Raw genomic sequence first — 14,311 nt, 5'->3', positions numbered from 1 at the left:
ATGAAATAGATTAAAAAAAAAACAAAAACACCCCTAATTCTTACTTGATCTGTATAAGCAGAACACCTACAGGTGAAATGAATTAAAATCTAACTCAAATCATATAAATAGAGAATCAGGGCCCCTCTATCAATTCCTATACTTGAGCCAGTTCACAGAACCAGAACCCTTTGAATGAAGAGAAGGCCAGGTCTCTTTGAGGAAGGACTCCAATATACTGTCAGCCGCTAGATTATTATTACTATATTAGAGACAGAACTATGATTTCAGGAGTTTTGCAGGGCTTTGCCCTGAAGGAATATGTAAACATGTTAGTTCGCATATCAAAAGCTGCCTGCCTCAGGAGGGCGTCTCAATGGTCAGTAGCAGCTGCTTTCCAAGTGACGCTGCAGTCTCAAGCCTGTGGTTCTCACCTGCTTTGAATGACAAAGCAGGTTTGCATGGAGTTAGGGGAAGGGAGTTGATCAAAGAGAGTTCCTGCCTGAGAGACAGACACCCATGGCTAAAAGCAATTTGCCCAAGGGTCAGCTCTTTCTTGACTTCCAACGACCTGTCTCAATTCACAATAACTAGATAAAGACATATGGAGCCACTATGTCTCTGTTTAACTTTTCTCCTAAAGTGATAGTTTTATCTTAGAAGTCAGAAGTTTGTCCTAGAAAGATTTTGTAACCATTTGTTCACATAGATAGAGTTAACTAAGGGATCTAGAGAAGCCTTGTCGGAGACTTTGAACCTAAAACAAACTACCTGTTATTATGCAAATCTGTTACCCCTGGCAATGGATCACTGTACCTATAAATACTGATGTAAAACTTTAGTCTTGGCCTCAAAATTCACGGAAATATTTTGGGGTCCCCTGAGCACCTCCGCTTTTTTTCTAGTTTCATAAATCTATTCTTTATAAACTGCAATTTGGCCTCTGTGTATTGTTTTATTTCTATTTTCTATTATTTTTTCATCCTTTGCGATGACCCCTGCCTGAGGTTCCGATTCTTTGCAGGGAGCATAGCTAACTCCCCGCAGTACACTACTGACAATTTTTCTTGCTAATCTTTCTCCCAACCTTCCCCAGAGGGAGCAAGGCCCTGCCATCATCCACAGATAACCACTCTCTTTTTGAGAGTCAACACTTGACCTGCTACTAGGCTTTACTAGAAACTCAGTACTTAACCATGGACTGCCAAGTTACCATGAGACCCAAGCTATCTATCAAAAACTAGGTATTATTTTACCAACCAAGCCATACAGTTGGGTGTATACAGCACTTCTTCATCATCAAATGGAAGTGGTATATGCATGATCAGGCCCAAGCAGGCATAAGTAAGTTACACAAAGGAGTGGCCCAAATGCCCATGATTTCTACTCCTACTACACTGCCTTCTGTCTCTCAGCCAGAATCTATAGCCTCATGAGGAGTACCCTATGATCAGTTGACAAAGGAGGCAAGTACTAGGGACTGGTTTACAGTTAGTTCTGCACGATTTGTAGGTACCACCTCAAATGTACAGCTGAAGCACCACAGCCTCTTTCTGGGATGTCCCTGAAGGACAGGCAAAGGAAATCCTCCCAGTGAGCACAACTTGAACAGTATTCCTGATTGTTCACATTCATTGGAAAGAGAAATGGCAAGGCATGGGTTTATATATTAATTATGGACTGTAGCCTAGATTGGCTGGGTTGCCAGGGACTTGGAAAGAACATTATTGGAAAATTGGTTACAAATAAATTTGGGGAAGAGGTATATAGATACACCTCTCTAAATTGTCAAAGAACATGAAGATATTTGTGCCTCATGTGAATGCCCAGCAAAAGGTGAGTCCAGCAGAAGAATTTTAATAATCAAGTGGAAAGAATGGCCCATTCTATGGATATTAATCAGCGACTTTCCACAGACACCCACAATGGGCTCATGAGCAAAGTGGCCATGGTGGCAGGGATGAAAGTTATGCATGGGCTCAGAAACATGGACTTCCACTGACCAAGGCTGACCTGGCTACGGATACCACTGAGTGCCCAGTGTGCCAGCAGGAGAGACCAACACTGAGACCCCAACATGGGACCATTTCCTGGAGTAATCAGCCAGCTACCTGGTGCAGGTTGATGACATTGGACCACTTCCATCATGGGAGTGTTGGTGTTTTGCACTTACTTGACTAGACATTTACTCTGGATATGGATGTAGAATAGGCAAGACCTATGATTCTTAAGATCTGAGAGCTTTACAAAAGAATAATTGAGGACAGGAATCCCAGGTTTAGCTTGAGGTTCTACTATGAACAGTCATTCAGAGACAAGCAGCTTTAACATTTTCCACTGGTGACTTCTTTGATTGCTGTGGCCCAGCCAGCTGAAATGGGGAGAAGTTGAGTTCTAGACGAAGACACACTCTCACACAAATGAGGTAATATCTTCACACATTGCTCTTTGTCTTATTTCATTGTCAAATGAAATAGTCAAATGGCCATTCAAGTCAATATATCCCAGGCATTATGGAAATTTTGTTTTGAAAGAAAGTACATAAATCACAATATAATCATGGGGGCCCAGTGATTATAGAACTAGTGAAGTAGGATTAGGGAGAAAAATGACATGCTTCCATTTACATCATAGAAAATTATTACCTCTGAAGTAAGATAGAGAAGATTGATAACAGTGGGATGGCACTGAAAATAAGAGAATAATTTTTAAGAAGTATATCCCTTTAAAAAGATTACAAGCATGTGCACTAAGGAAGTTTCCATAAAAATTGAGAGAAATGAGTAGAATTTATTAATATTTAGAAAGTAGAGTCAGAATGCTTTGGTGACTGACTAGATAAGATGGGTAGAAAGAGATGCATAATGATAAATATGTCAGTTTTTCTAAGTGGCTGATTTATACATGGTAAAATTTAGAATCAAACAGAGGAAAATGGGCAAAATCTTTATGTAAATCCTTCAACCACTTCTCACAATATATATTGGTGCCCCTTATTTTGGCCACCATCCTCTCCCACATAGATTATTGTGATAACCTCCTAACTGGTCTCCCTGCTTCCACTCTTGTCCACACTGAAGTATACTGTGTTCTTATTTCATATGGTTTAATGAGGACAGGACATTTTACTCACTGCTAGCAATGGAAGAAAACATGTTACACACACACATATAATTAATGATTTTGGGAGATTAAATGACATAGGTGTAATTTACTGAAAAAAACCCAGAGTGTTCTATGTGCCTGGCTCCACACTTGGAGCCAGATGTGTGCCAGTAAACAAAACTAATGCCCTAGACTCAACGAATTCATGACAAAGGGGGAAAGTTGAATTGTGAAATAAAAATTAAAGTATCATATATTAAGGGCTAAAATAGAGGTTGTATTGGAGGGATATGGGAGGATTGCATTAGAAATGTTGGATGTTGCCTGCAGGAATAATAGGTCACTTTTCACAGGGTGACACACCACCTAAGTCTAAAAGGTGAACAGAACTTTGGAAGTCAAGACATTGTGATAGGCCAGGCGAGGTGGCTCACGCCTGTAATCCTAGCACTCTGGGAGGCTGAGGCGGGTGGATCGCTCAAGGTCAGGAGTTCGAGACCAGCCTGAGCAAGAGCGAGACCCCGTCTTCACTAAAAAAAAAAAAAAATAGAAAGAAATTATCTGGCCAACTAAAATATATATAGAAAAAATTAGCCGGGCATGGTGGCACATGCCTGTAGTCCCAGCTACTCGGGAGGCTGAGGCAGTAGGATTGCTTGAGCCCAGGAGTTTGAGGTTGCTGTGAGCTAGGCTGACGCCACGGCACTCACTCTAGCCAGGGCAACAAAGCGACACTCTGTCTCAAAAAAAAAAAAAAAAAAAAAGGCATTGTGATCAATCTACAGATACAAAGAATTCCTGTGCTTTCTGAAGAGTATAGCACAACATCTTATATAGTTAGATATTTATTGAATGTGTCAATAAAGAAAAGGTAAATGTATAAATTAATTATTTTATATAATCTTGCCAAAGATCCATAACAACAATAAAAATTTTCTCTACCTTCTCTCTCTTAATAGTTTTAAATTCCTCATAGTGTCATTTCCCCATCTTCACTTTCTTGATATAGAAAACCCTGAGATTCAGTGCACTATATCCTCTTTTCTAAACTCCATTATTTTTTTCCTTATGAAAGTACTTATAAATTAAGATAAATCCTCTCCATGGCATGAACAGAGGATACTAACACATAACAACCTAGATGATGAATGAACTTTAGGTAATTTCCAAGTTGCATTTTGGGGGATTAAAAATGATATATTAATCATTTCAAATTTAGTGTCCTCTGATTTCATAAGTAGATACAGGCCGATTTAAAAACTATGAATATCTTATACAGTCTTTACCAACAGGGGAATTGCTCTACTCTCCAGGGATGGAGAGGACAGGGAGAAAGGTAAGGAGGATCGGCCAGGAGGCTGGTGCCCTCAGACCATATTCCATACAGACAGAAATGTAACTTAACGCTAATTCAATCAGAGATAGCTTTGGTTATTTTCTAAGTTACCACTTGATAAGCAGATTACTGAGCTTAAAAATGCAACCATGGAGAAAAGAATGAAGCCCTTAAAATGAATAAGGGGTTATTTCCTACCTAAGGTGTACTGATTTAAAAGTAAAGCATGCATTTCAAGGGCAAATAAGAATGGCTGGCTTTTTATTTGAATAATTTAAATGAAAAATTCACACTGCATAAAACCATATTCTCTATAAAAGAAACAATATATAGTGATTTATCCACAATATTAAAAAAAAAGGTAAGCAGTATTTATTTTACCCTGCTTATTCTGGCATTACGCTCCTCAGTTTGGATTCAGCTGAGTGACATGCTAGCATTTGACTTTGGGTAAATTAGTTAATTTCTCTGTGTTTCTGGCTCTTTATGTAAAATGCGAATAATAACAGTAACTGCTTTAAAAATGAGATAATACAGGCAATGTCATTAGCATAATAAATGTTCAAATAGTGTCAATAATTTAAAAAATAGTTTAATTAATTAGATCAGTCTATTCTCCTTTATAGCTGTGCTAGTGTCTGCTAACATAGAAAAACTGATAAAGACAGATACTTCCTTAATGGAACAGAAACTCTTTTCAGGAAAGACATTGGAACAACTAAAGTTTTCACATTAGAACTGACAAAGTACCACTAATTGTTGATGAAGGGAATAAATAGATCAAGTTCAGAAAAGAAAATAATCAAAGAAGGTTATTTATGAGAATGGTTTCATATATTAAGTAGGATCCGAGTTAGACTTCTACATTTGAATTTGCTTACATTTATAGAACACAGTCTACTTAATTTTTTTACACGCTCAAAGTGCAACTCTACAGACTGATATAAATGAGAAAAAAAGTCTAGTTAACTAGAATGTTTTTTCTCTTAGTATTGCTGCTAGTTTGTGTCCACTCAGCATAGATTAATAATTTTCAGCTCAGTATTTCTGCCAAAACACTGCCTTATACATTTGCTCTTCTCCTAGATTAAGAAAAGGCTACTCCAGGTCAGGATAAAAGCTGAGCAAAGTTCAAGAGAAAAGAAAAAGAATATAAGTTAAAATAATAATGATATAGAGTAAGTATGATAATGACCATAACAATGCCTAATAAAATTACAAATGCCTGTTGTAAGTCAAGCAGTTAACATATGTTACGACACTTATTCTACAAAACAACTTGCTGAGTTACATAGTGTTATTACTGTGAATGTTTTAAAACAAGGAAAATCAAACTTTGGTGATTTCAATAAGGACATATTATCCTAATATATCTAATTTCCTTTGTAAGTCACTCAATGTCAAGCCATGTCAATGTCCCTGTCAAATCAGAGTACTTGATTCTAGGGAAATGGAATGTGATTGCTCAGATAAATGGGAAAGGATCCCACTTCCATGAATGATCAATGAAGATTTATGAAATTACCTACTGGGAAATATTTATAAACTACTCACTCATGTAAGTAAATGACTAGTTATTGGAATACAAAACTGAATGACAATATGAAGACTATTATATTTCCTGGGAAGTATTGTATTCTCTTTTCTTAAAAGTAAAAATAACAAAGTGATTCAGTGATACCCTAAAATTTGACAAAGTCCCAGATTAGCTGTTACGTCCCTAATCTATTGTCTCATGTTCCAATGACAGCTTGTATTAATAATTCTCTCTCCGTAGACTCTGATATAGTTCAAAGTAATACAATAAAGTGGTCTGACTTCACCATTAGTCCATAAGCTTATTAAGACAGAAGCTGAGACCATATGTTTTTGTTATTGTCAATTCTTTAATATTTCACACACAACATGGTCCATAATAAATTGCAAAATATATATTGATTTACTACCTTATATACTCATTCGAACATATCTGGATGGCTGAAAATTTAATTTAATTTTTGCTCCAGTTGATTTTCCAAAGGTATAACTGATGGAGAAAATATGACTCTCTCTATAAAACATATATATATAATAAGTATATGAATAATACAAATTTTAAAGTTTTGCGAAGATATAAAGTGGAAAAATTACCAAAATATGAAAAAAGGAAGTAAAAATAAAAAGAAGAGATCAGAAAAACAAAAATAGAGATAGCAAAAGTTTCAGGGAGTGCACTAGGTCTCAGTTTACAGAAAAAAATTTTTCCTCTTAAACTTCCCAGGTTGTAAGCAGAGAAGAGCTGGGAGGGAGCTTGAAGTATGCTGTGAAAAATAAATGAGAATGGAGGATTCACTGAACAAATAAGGAACAATTAGTGAGACGAAATTCAAAATAGAGATTATAAATTGTTTCAGTTGTGTGGAATTTGTTATAGGGGAGAGAACCTTGAGGTTTTAATAGAAGAAGGGAAGTTGTTTTTTGCAGGAGATGAATATCTATTTAGAGTCTGGAGAATGGCGGAGAGAATGTAAAACTTGTGACCATGTAGATTTTGGAGTATGTGACAATCTGTGAGAAAGGTTACAGTTTAGCATTAATGTAGGGAACAAAGGCTGGATGGAGATCATGAAAAGTTATATCTAGGATCCAGTAGAGTGGAGGACAGAGTGAACATCTTTGGTTTAGAAGTGTTTAATTCTTGAAGGAGCTGATTAGCTTCAGCATACACTGCATTTAGCTCTGCGGTTCCTGATAACCATTCAGAAAAAAGTATATTTAGGACACAAGTATACATTATATACACTATATATGTATGTGTATATATATGATTTATATTATATTCAGAAACTCATATTTAGAGGTAGAAAAAAGGTACACAAAGGAAGAATTTACATTTTGTCTGGTGTCAAGTGTGACCCCATGATCAAATTTTCTTGCACATTTTGTTTTCCCTTTTCCTTGTCTATTTACCCCTGTAAAGTCCTAAACTTACCTAATGATTCCTTAAAGGCTAAAATTCAGAATATAAGTAAAGTTGTTAAGATTTTTGGGGGGTGGCATGATAGGGGTTTTTTGTTTGTTTTTTCAAATGATATATTATAACAAAACCTTTTTTCCTTTATTTCACGTCCCAAACTTCAAGTGAACATAGGACTTGCTATGATATATTATTTCTAATAAAAAGTTGTATGCCTTATTAAATAGGATTTATTTCTATAATGGAGGAAAGACAACATTTCATACTTTTCTGGTCAGTGTCTAAGTCTCTATCCTAGATAGTGAGTGCTGAAACCCCAGACGGCCTTTCCTGGGCAGGGCAGGGGGATCTCACTGACCACCTTCCTTTTAGGTTATCTGGGATGCAACTCACAGGGGAAACATCAAACCAAATATAAGAGAGATATGAACATATTGTAAATTAGAAGTTACTAGACAGATAAAATACAAATAAAAATCAAATGGAGACCAGATTGATAAGGACGTAGAAACATTTCACACTTTAGTTTTTTACGTAAAGCAACTCTTATCCTGAGAATAGGCTACCTGACATATTTTGCTCTTAGTTTATTACTGTCTGTTTTGCTGTGTTTTTTAATTCACATATCGATAGTCTTTCTTATGAGCAGGAAAAATAGATTTTAGAATTATTTCTCCTATTTACATCCTGGAATTTTAGGATATTAGATTTGAAAATATATTTCCAAAAATATAAAACAAGCAAACAAACAAAACTGGGTTTCAATACTGTGTCATTGATTTGAAATCATCTATTCAATATGTCCTGTTTTGCAGCTGAGGCCAGAGGATTGAAGTGACTTCTAAATGCTAAAATCATTTTATTCATAAATGGAATCCACAGGAAAAAGTCCCCCACAGGAAAATCACACTACCTTAATGGAATTCATCTTACTTGGCTTTTCTGACATTCCTAACCTGCAAGGATTTCTTTTTGGGGTGTTTTTGGTAATCTATGTGATTATTCTGATAGGAAATAGTCTCATTATCATATTAACCAAGGTTGATCCTTGCCTCCAGACTCCCATGTATTTTTTCCTTGGGAATTTTTCTTCCTTGGAAATCTGTTATGTGTCAGTCACTGTTCCCAGATTACTAACAGATCTTTGTAGACAAAATAGAAATATTTCCTTTTTGGCTTGTGCTACTCAAATGTATTTTTTTCTGGTCTTCGGAGCCACTGAATGCTTTATTTTGACAACAATGGCTTATGATAGGTATGTTGCAATTTGCAACCCATTACTCTACCCTCTCGTCATGAACAAGAGGCTGTGTATCCAATTGGCAGCTGGCTGTTGGAGCAGTGGAGTTCCAGTACATATAGGGTTCACCTACCTGATCTTCTCTCTACCCTTCTGTGGACCTAACCAATTGAATCATTTTTTCTGTGACATACCTCCAGTACTCACACTAGCCTGTGGGGACACTTTTCTGATTGAGATGTTAATTTATGTTATTGCTGTTCTAGTTGTCACTATTCCTTTTATGCTGATACTTGGATCTTATGTGAAGATAATCTCATCCATCTTAAAACTGCCATCAGCAACTGGGCGAGCCAAAGCCTTCTCTACCTGTTCTTCCCACCTCATGGTTGTGGCTTTATTTTTTGGATCGGGAATCATTACATATTTGAGACCAAAGTCCAGTCATTTGGCAGGATTGGACAAAGTCCTTTCTCTATTTTACACCATTGTGACCCCAATGTTTAATCCCATGATATATTGTCTGAGAAACAAAGATGTTATGGTGGCATTAAGAAAATTCCTACTGAAATGCATTATGTATGCATGACTTACAAAATTTGCTGTATTATTTGTCAAAATCTCCATATATTTGTTACGGTTCTTTTCTAATAGTCTTAGAAATCTTATTTGTTCTGAATAAGTTATTTCATATTTTTAACTCATATGAAATCAACTCTTCTTTTATTTTCAAATAGTAAATTAATCCCAAACATTAATATTTTCTATGGGCAAAGAGCAGCCACCTATGAAACTCAATCCAAGATATTGAAGAGTTGGAAATAACACCTTGAAGTCATCAAATCCTTGTTTACTGGCCATTAGTTCGCTATAAAATGTCTTTATCTCTTTTGACAGTTTATTATTAAAACCTGTTTTGTCTAATGTAAATATGGCCAACCCTGCTGTCTGTTAGTTATAATTTGCATGGAATATCTCTTTTTATTCCTTTACTTTTATTCTCAGTGTGTCCTTAAATCTAAAGTAAGTTTCTTGTAGACAGCATACATTTGGGTTGTGTTTTAGTATCCTTCCATGCTCTATGTCTTCTGATTGAGTTCGATTCATTTACATTTAAAGTATTTATAGACATGAAAAAATTTTCCATTCCATAGTGTTAGTTGTTACCTATTAGTCTTGTAGATCTTTGTCTGTTTTTTTCTTTCTTGAAGACTTCCTTTCTATCGTGTTGATTATTTTTGTATTAACTTTTTTTAAGTTCAGAATATTACACTGAACTTTATTTAAGTTCAGAATGCTTTGCTTACATGAATTGCCTTTGGACCACCTGAGTCAGAGATACAAGTGTGCCCATCACCCAGACAGCATGCATGGCATACATTAGATATGACTTTACCCATCCCCTCCTCACCACTCCCACCTGCCCAATATCTGATGAATGTTACTTCCATATGTGCACATAAATGTTGATCGATTAGTACCGATTTAATGGTGAGTACATGTGGTGTTTGTTTTCCCATTCTTGTGATACTTCACCTAGAATAATGGGCTCCAGTTCCATCCAGGATAATACAAGAGTTAGTTTACCATTTTTTATGGCTGTGTAGTAGTCTATGGTATACATATATCACATTTTATTAATCCACTCATGTATTGGTGGTCACTTGGGTTGTTTCCACATCTTTGCAATTGTGAGTTGTGCTGCTATAAACATTCAAATTCAGATATCTTTTTAATAGAATGTCTTTTTTTCCCTTAAGTAAATACTCAGTAGTGGGATTGCTGGATCAATTAGTAGTTCTACTTTTAGTTCTTTGAGGCATCTCCATACAATTTTCCATAGAGTTTAGTATTTACTGAAAGTGGGAAATGTTAGTATTCCATTTTTGTTTTTTTGTTTATTTGGTTTTTTTTTTGTTATTTTGTTTATTGCAGAGAGTTACAAATGGCCATGGAACAGTTCTAGACCATCACTGTCAGGAGGAGGCTCTCTATGCCTCCAATCATACATAGATACACACACAGGCCGGGCGCGGTGGCTCACGCCTGTAATCCTAGCACTCTGGGAGGCCGAGGCGGGTGGATCGCTCGAGGTCAGGAGTTCGAGACCAGCCTGAGCAAGAGCGAGACCCCGTCTCTACTAAAAATAGAAAGAAATTACATGGACAACTAAAAAATATATATACAAAAAATTAGCCGGGCATGGTGGCGCATGCCTGTAGTCCCAGCTACTCGGGAGGCTGAGGCAGTAGGATCACTTAAGCCCAGTAGTTTGAGGTTGCTGTGAGCTAGACTGACGCCACGGCACTCACTCTAGCCCGGGCAACAAAGCGAGACTCTGTCTTAAAAAAAAAAAAAAAAAAAAAGATACACACACACACAAAATGACAAAGGGGGAGAACAATAATTTGGTAGTGTGCTATATATCTACTCAGAATAAGCTAAAAATTACATGGAGTCAATGTAAATAGCCAATTAAAAATTATTTGTTTTCCAAAGATCATAAACCAATTTATGATGTAATCCCCTCACAATGTCTGATTCTGCATACAATCATATTTAATATTATTTTGGGATGGGAGTTCCTGCCTTTAGAGAATTCACTCTGCAATTAATACCTATAATCTACTCCCCATGGTTACTCAATCTTTTGAAGGAAAACAAAATAAAATTGCAGCGACATGTATTTACTCAGAAGGTGTCTTAAAATTTTACCAGTAGGTAATTCAACTTTCTACTGCATTTTCAGAGATCGATTTTTTCTTCTCTTTGGTAATAACTGAGAACCTCTGATCAAAAAGAAAATAATAGGCTACTTAGGTAAGACATGATCTTTGGAGGAAGATATAAAAATTTGGTAATGCTATTCAGTGAGGTAGATGGGTATCTGCTGCTTCTTGGAATTAATTTCATAATGTACCTTATAATTAGAAGAATCTGTTTTGTTCACTTTTAAAACATTATAAAATCAATTTTAATGATATGATGGATGTCAAAGTATTGTTGATTTGAAATAGTCACTGTATTTTCAGCTTAGGGTTAGACAAGAGTTATATTCAGGGGACCATGTATGAATTTTCAACGTGAAGAATGTACGAATTTTCAACGTGAAGAATGTACGGACTGTTATTGAGGGAAAGAACAAAACATATATTTGAGTTAAACTGACACAACTACTCAGAGAATGGGAGAGATTTTAGCATAATATTTCTATCTTTCACATTGGATGTGAGCTGGTATAGAAAGAATAATAAAATGTCCACTTGCAGAAAGGGAAGTGGAGTATGTGGACCTAAACCAGTGATTTGAGAGGCCTACAACCCAGTTTCAATACAGATAAACGTTTATTAAATTCAAATGCTTATCCATTTGTCCTTGAATGTCCCGTTCACATTAGTTACTCTAGTTAATATGCCATATTATCTCAGTTTTTGTTTATTTTTTCCCACATGTGATTGCTCTCTTTAACATCTCCTTTTTTATGTAAATTTTGGGAAAGGAAAATATTTACAGCGAACACAAAGATTACACAAAATATATTTTTAATAAATGACCAGAAATAATTATACCATGATAACTGAGTTCATCCTAGTTGGATTAGCAGACACACTGGAGCTAAAGATTATCTTCTTTTTCCTTTTTCTTATGATTTACACACTTACAGTTCTGGGGAATGCTGGGATGATCCTTTTAATCAGGATCGATTCCCGACTTCACACACCCATGTATTTCTTCCTGGCTAACTTGTCCTTTGTGGACATTTGCTATTCATCCAGCATCACCCCAAAGATGCTGGTAGATTTGCTATCAGAGAAGAAAACCATCTCCTTTGCTGGCTGCTTCCTGCAGATGTACTTCTTTATCGCCCTGGCAACAACTGAATGCATACTCTTTGGTTTAATGGCCTACGACCGTTATGTGGCCATATGTAACCCACTACTTTACTCCTTGGTCATGTCCAGGACAGTCTGCCTTAAAATGGCAGCTGGAGCTTTTGCAGCAGGGTAGCTGAACTCCATGGTCAACACAAGTTTTGTAAGCACCTTGCCATTCTGTAGCTCTAATGTTATCCATCACTTCTTCTGTGATAGTCCCCCACTTTTTAAGCTCTCATGTTCTGACACACACCTGAAAGAAAGCGTCTTTTCAACTTTTGCTGGTGTGAACATGGTCGGGGCTCTGCTGGTCATCCTCACCTCCTACTCCTACATTCTCTTCTCCATCTTCCATATGCACTCAGGGGAGGGGAGGCGCAGAGCTCTCTCCACATGTGCTTCTCACCTGACAGCCATAATTCTGTTCTACGCTGCCTCCATCTATACTTACCTGAGACCTAGTTCCAGCTACTCCCTGAATCAGGACAAGGTGGCTTCTGTGTTCTACACAGTGGTGATCCCCATGTTGAATCCTCTGATCTACAGCCTCAGGAATAAGGAAGTAAAGAAGGCTTTATGGAATGTAATTACAAGGAAAAGGATCCCTTCCTTTTTGTAATTGTTTGCCGAAAAATCTGAACTAAATAGTATATTTAATTTGCTTTCAAAGTCTAGTTCGAGCCTAAATTTTTTTCATTAGTATGTTTTCTCAGTAAACACTTCTGTTAATATTCAAGTATCCATATCTAATTAAGGATAAAGTAAATTGTCTAACTGATACAAAATCATGGCACCTTCTTTATAATCATTCAGGGTTCCACAAAAATAAGGAGTATTAATATTTATAATTAAAATTGTCTATAAAATGAAATAAATTGTTTAGCCACCAATGTCACATGAAATTAGATGTATAGAAAAATTTTATTATTCATTCACTTTTTTCTTATGCACTATTTTTCACCATTTATGATTTTAGTAGTATGTTAAATATGTACAACAGAAATGTTTTCAATTTAAAATGTATTTCTCTTTTTACTTATTGAATTATTTATTAGTGGGATGCTTAAATCAAATTTTAGGACTACAGCTTTAGTAGAAACTTCAAACTCCAAATCTCCCATCCAGAGATTAGCCAGGGACTAACCAGACCCTGCCTAGCTTCTTAGATCAGACAAGACTGGGCATGTTCAGGGTGGTATGGCCGTAGATCAAACTCTGAATCTTTTGTTTCCCTCCCTTTCATGCACACACGCACACACACATGTTAAAAAAGTGTGAGTTTGAGCAAAAGTGTGCTATCAAGAAAATTTTGTGATTAATATGCATCAATTACAGCTCTCCTTTCATTCTTTCATTTTCCTCAAAATTTTTCAACTCCTATCTCCCTTTCTGTCCCCTAGGCTGACATACACACACAAGACACATGCACACAGACTCAGGTGTTGCAGATTTTAATAGTCCCTAGGTAATAGCTGCATGTCAAATGAATGAATCTGATATGCATTCTTTAAAATAGGGTCTTAGGCCGGTCGCGGTGGCTCACGCCTGTAATTCTAGCACTCTGGGAGGCCGAGCCAGGTGGATCTCTCAAGGTCGGGAGTTTGAGACCAGCCTGAGCAAGAGCGAGATACCGTCTCTACTAAAAATAGAAAGAAATTATCTGGCCAACTAAAAATATATATGGAAAAAATTAGTCAGGCATGGTGGTGCATGCCTGTAGTCCCAGCTACTCGGGAGGCTGAGGCAGGAGGATTGCTTAAGCCCAGGAGTTTGAGGTTGCTGTGAGCTAGGCTGATGCCACGGCACTCACTCTAGCCTGG

General features: G+C 36.6%; 2 protein-coding genes across 2 annotated transcripts; both read left to right on the top strand.

Moving 5' to 3' along the window:
• Nucleotides 1-8,245: 8,245 nt before the first annotated feature.
• On the top strand, nt 8,246-9,205 carry LOC138384955 (olfactory receptor 10AG1-like). The gene has a single exon (XM_069470595.1). It carries the CDS (start codon nt 8,246-8,248, stop codon nt 9,203-9,205), a length of 960 nt encoding a protein of 319 aa, XP_069326696.1.
• Nucleotides 9,206-12,165: 2,960 nt separating this feature from the next.
• LOC138384463 (olfactory receptor 5F1-like) lies at nt 12,166-13,110 on the top strand. Its single transcript, XM_069469969.1, is given in 1 exon segment — nt 12,166-13,110. A coding segment is annotated over 1 exon segment (945 nt).
• The last annotated feature ends 1,201 nt before the right edge of the window (nt 13,111-14,311 follow it).

This window comes from Eulemur rufifrons, chromosome 6 (genome assembly GCF_041146395.1).
Source record: "Eulemur rufifrons isolate Redbay chromosome 6, OSU_ERuf_1, whole genome shotgun sequence".
NCBI classification, from domain to species: domain Eukaryota; kingdom Metazoa; phylum Chordata; class Mammalia; order Primates; family Lemuridae; genus Eulemur; species Eulemur rufifrons.
This window is presented reverse-complemented; position numbering and strand designations above follow the sequence as displayed.